General features: G+C 50.7%; 1 protein-coding gene across 1 annotated transcript; it reads left to right on the top strand.

The window, feature by feature from the left end:
• Positions 1-70: 70 nt before the first annotated feature.
• Positions 71-3,243, top strand: LOC122563001 (EF-hand calcium-binding domain-containing protein 4A-like). Its single transcript, XM_043716297.1, has 3 exons — positions 71-435; positions 998-1,109; positions 2,714-3,243. The coding sequence occupies exons 1-3, from the start codon at positions 205-207 to the stop codon at positions 2,887-2,889; spliced, it is 519 nt and encodes a 172-aa protein (XP_043572232.1). The 5' UTR covers positions 71-204; the 3' UTR covers positions 2,890-3,243.
• The last annotated feature ends 1,130 nt before the right edge of the window (positions 3,244-4,373 follow it).

The raw sequence follows: 4,373 nt of genomic DNA, 5'->3' as shown, positions 1-4,373 counted from the left end.
AGATGAGGATCCTGGGGGTGAGGGGGGGGGGTGAGGGGGGGTTGCAGCTGGTGATGCCAGCCTCAGGGTGATGGTTGTCTGCTTGCACTGAAGGATCTATTTCCATGTTGTGTGACTTTATGAATCTATCGACCAAATCAAACCAGCCTCTGTCTGTGTCTCTCCCTCTTAGCCCCCACTAGAAATCAGCACTGAGCAGCCGTGATGGACGAGCAGACGGAACCCACCCCCAGTGTCCCGAAAGGGGTGACCCCTCGGCAGGGCCGGAGGACTGCGAGACGGCGGCGAGGCCTACAGAACCCCCAGGATTCACCCCAACTGGGGCAAGAGGCCAGCTGGAGCTCCGGGGAACGCTTCATTGTGGAGAAGGTGCATGAGTTTTTCCAGGAATGCAGTGGAGCTGAGAGGGGCTTCATCACTCGAGATGACATGAAGGTGAGAGGAGCTCTGATTGGTCCATCTCCTCGAGCTTTTAATCAGAGACTTCAATAAAAGCCTGGGCCTGTATGTCACTGAAACCTGGGCAATACTCAACACTTAAAACACGGCCGTGAACATGATGATACATACTGGATTAATTCAGCAAGTCGAGCAATGATAAAACGATTTCTCTCTCCAGGTTCTCTCACCTTTACTGATCAGTTTAATCATTCCACACGTTGAAAGTGGCTAACACTGCCACAATGACTCACATCGCCTCTTATAGAGGTGGGCGGGGGGAGTTGAGGTGCGGGGTACAGAGGTGAGAGGGGTAGGGATGGGGGAGAAGAGGTGAGGGGTGTAAGGGTGAGGGAGGGGAAATGTGAGGTGAAGGGGGAGGTAGGTGAGTGTTGAGAGGTGCCAAGTGAATGCAGATTTTGAACAGAGACATTGACATGACCTTCGACCTCAACGGAGACAGCTCATTGCGGACAGACTGCACATTGGGAGGTGAGTGAACCTTTGTGGATATGTCTCTGTGAATTTAACTGCCTTCTCTTGATTTTTCTTTGCTCAGAAACTGCAGGACAAATTTGCTTTCAGTCCTGAGGAGTTAGAGATGGTGTTCAACAAACTGGACGTTAATCAGAGCGGCCAACTCACTCCCGAGAAGCTGACCAAGGGCCTGAGTAAGTCCACAATGTTCCCTCTGGGTGAATAGTCATTGGGTAACACTGAGGCGACAGAGAGCCAGCCCCGGGCACACCCCAGGGGTGTGACTATCTCAGTCATCTCCCCCGCAGACACACACTGGCGTGGTCATACAGAGGAGAGGTCTTTTACACACCTGCTCATGTTATACAGAGTCCTGTGAACTGAGAAGAGACCTTTCAGGAGCTCTCACTGCTGGTCTCAGCTCTGACCCCTCTGTGTGAATTCACGATGTGTGGGAACAGTTCTCACGAGGAGAAAGTGAGGTCTGCAGATGCTGGAGATCAGAGCTGAAAATGTGTTGCTGGAAAAGCGCAGCAGGTCAGGCAGCATCCAGGGAACAGGAGAATCGACGTTTCGGGCATGAGCCCTTCTTCAGGAATGAATTTTAACCTACTGCGAATCCTCTTACAAGGATGCCTTCCTTGAAGAAGCTCTCTTCCTCCCTCTACAAAGATTTCAGTGAGTCCCTCTCTCACTGCACCCCCCAAGTCATCTCCTCTGCAGATTCCTGAAGAAGGGCTTATGCCTGAAACGTCGACTCTCCTGTTCCCTGGATGCTGCCTGACCTGCTGCGCTTTTCCAGCAACACATTTTCAACAGTTCTCACTTACCTGCTGGGACTCCTTCAAGTTCACAGGTAAACTGCAGGAGTAGGGTTCTGCTGTTCATCACCTCCCTGGCTGAACCATGTCCTTTTTCTAATAAGGTCCACTTTTAGGTGCTAATATTTTGTGTTAATAAAAGGTCAAGCGGCCATTCAGCCCATCGACAAATCCCCACTGTGCTGTTATTGTACAAAGGCATTTTATCAGTTTGAAGTCTCTGATTAAAGCTGGCTCCAGCCCAAACCGCCTCCACCTATACCCCACGGAGACCCTTCCACCTTCATCCTCACCCACAGCCTCCCCCCACTGCAACCCAACCCAGTCGGGGTGGGGGGTGGGGAGGGTGGAGTAGAGAGGGGAACGTGAATGGGAGAGTGAGCATGAAATGAGGGAAAGTTGAACGGGATGGTGAGAGTGTGATCAGGGAGGGGCTCAGTGAGTGTGACCGGGCAAGGCAATCATTAAGTAGGGAGTGGGGGAGGGGGTATAAGCAGTGTGTGGGGGAGGGGGACAGTGAGTGGGGTAGGGGGAATGGGCAGTGGGTGGGGGAGGAGGCAGTGAGTGAGAGGTGCCAATGATCGAAGGAGGGGGTCAGGCAGTGAGGTGGGGCAGGTTTGTGCCATAAGGAGTTTGAGGTGAGTTTAATGTGTTGAATGGACAGTGCACAGAGCCCTGTGTTTTGGCACCTCCCTCGGTTCCTCCAATATGTGGTCTGTGAATGACTAAAGGGGATGGTTCCAGTTCAGTAACACTGTCCCTCACTGACTGTTTGTCCAGCTCAGGCTCTGAGAGACGTGAGGCGTTTCCGTTTCTGTTTCAGGGGGTATCTCTCGAGTACCTGGTTTTTATAATACAGACACAGTCACTTGGAGCCAATGCTCAAGCTGGGACTAGGCCTGACCCCTTTCTCTGGGTGAGGAGTTTGATGTCAGATCTTTGAACTAAACATTAACTCTCTGGGCTACAATCTGCAGGCCACTTTCTAACAGATCAGAGGTTGGGCGCGGATGGCTCCGAGGCACAGAACCTTCCAGAATCTTTGTATCAATCCCAGAGCCTGCAGCAGCAGGTCGAAGTGGAAGACGAGGAAAAGCAACTGTTTGCTGCACTGATGGAGAGACTGGGAGCCAGTACAATCTTCCCAGAGTAAGTGGATGGTGTGGCTCTCTCACTGGAGTCTGTCAAGAGCTGTCACTTGTTCTTTTAGGAAAAGTGTGTGTGTCAGAGATAGCAGGCTCCAACTGCAGAGGCTTCCTGCGTTTCACAACCACACGCTGCTCAACATTTCCCTCGTTTCTTTTCCTGAAGGCAGGTCCAACCCACTGAACCATGAGCCAACCCCCTTCAAGCTGCTCATTGGAAGGTTTCAGATTCACAGGCAATGTATAGTACAGGAGGACAGTATTCAGCCCATCGTGTTTACCCAGCTCAATAAATGAGTATCAGTACACCTGATGAAGGGCTTTTGCCCGAAATGTCGATTTTCCTGCTCCTCGGATGCTGCTTGACCTGCTGTGCTTTTCCAGCACCACTCTGATCTAAACTCTGGTTCCCAGCATCTGCAGTCCTCACTTTTGCCTCATTACCCAGTGGATATCTCCTGCCTTTTCCTCATCTCCTTATGCACCATCTCGATCCAAATAACCATCCAATACCCTCTCCTGTGGGAAAAACACTTCTCCTCACATCACATTTGCTCTTTTTGCACATCACTAAATCTGTTCCCTCTTATTCCTGTTCCTTTTCTGAGTGGGAACAGGTTCTCCCTAACTACGGGGCGACTCATGATTTTGTAAAACACCTCTGCTTCTTCTCTCCCAAGAGAACAGTCCCAGTTTAGAATCCCTACAGCATGGCAGCAGGCCATTCAGCCCATCGACTCCGTATCGACCCTCCGAGGAGCATCCCATCTAGATCCAACCCCCTATCCCTGTAATCCTGCATTTCCCAAGGCTAATCCACCTGGCCTGTACATCCCTGAACACAATGGACAAGTTAGCATGGCCAACCCACCCATCTTTGAACTGTGGGAAGAAACCAGAGGAAACCCATGCAGACTTGGGGAGAATGTGTAAACTCCACACAGACAGTCGCCCGAGGTGGGAATCGAACCCAGGTCCCTGGCGCTGTGAGGCAGCAGTGCTAACCACTGAGCCACCGTGCACATCTTCAATCTAACCTTATTGTTGGGGTTTCTAATCGCTGGAATCAATTTTATAAATTGCTTCTGCACTCTCTCCCATGTGTTCAGATATTTCCTATAATGTGGTGCCCGCGACTGTACACGATACTCCCAGTGTGGTCTAACAAGGGTTTTATACAAATTCAACATCACCTCCTTGCCCTTGTACTCTATGCTTCTCAGAAAGCTGAGGACACTTATTAACTCCTCTCTCCACCTGTCCTGCCACCTTCAATGATCTGTGCACATATACACCCAGGTCTCTCTGCTCCTGCCCCTCCTTTCAAATTTTACACCCGATTTTATATTGTCACAGAGTTATAGACTCCTACAGCACAGAGACAGGCCCTTTGGCTCAACTGGTCCATGCTGACAAAAATGTCCGTCCACACTAACCCCATTTCCCTGCACTTGGCCCATATCCTTCTAAACCTTTCCTATTCATGTATTTG

The sequence above is a fragment of the Chiloscyllium plagiosum genome, chromosome 26, assembly GCF_004010195.1.
Source record: "Chiloscyllium plagiosum isolate BGI_BamShark_2017 chromosome 26, ASM401019v2, whole genome shotgun sequence".
Lineage (NCBI taxonomy): Eukaryota > Metazoa > Chordata > Chondrichthyes > Orectolobiformes > Hemiscylliidae > Chiloscyllium > Chiloscyllium plagiosum.
Note: the sequence above shows the minus strand (reverse complement) of the source record. Positions and strands in the feature narration are given on the sequence as shown.

Excerpts from the sequence above, each read along its gene's own strand:
- LOC122563001 (XM_043716297.1), top strand. The coding sequence starts at position 205 with ATGGACGAGCAGACGGAACCCACCCCCAGTGTCCCGAAAGGGGTGACC. Across the intron at positions 436-997 it reads TCACTCGAGATGACATGAAG|AAACTGCAGGACAAATTTGC; the intron begins GTGAGAGGAGCT and ends TTCTTTGCTCAG. Across the intron at positions 1,110-2,713 it reads GAAGCTGACCAAGGGCCTGA|GCCACTTTCTAACAGATCAG; the intron begins GTAAGTCCACAA and ends TACAATCTGCAG.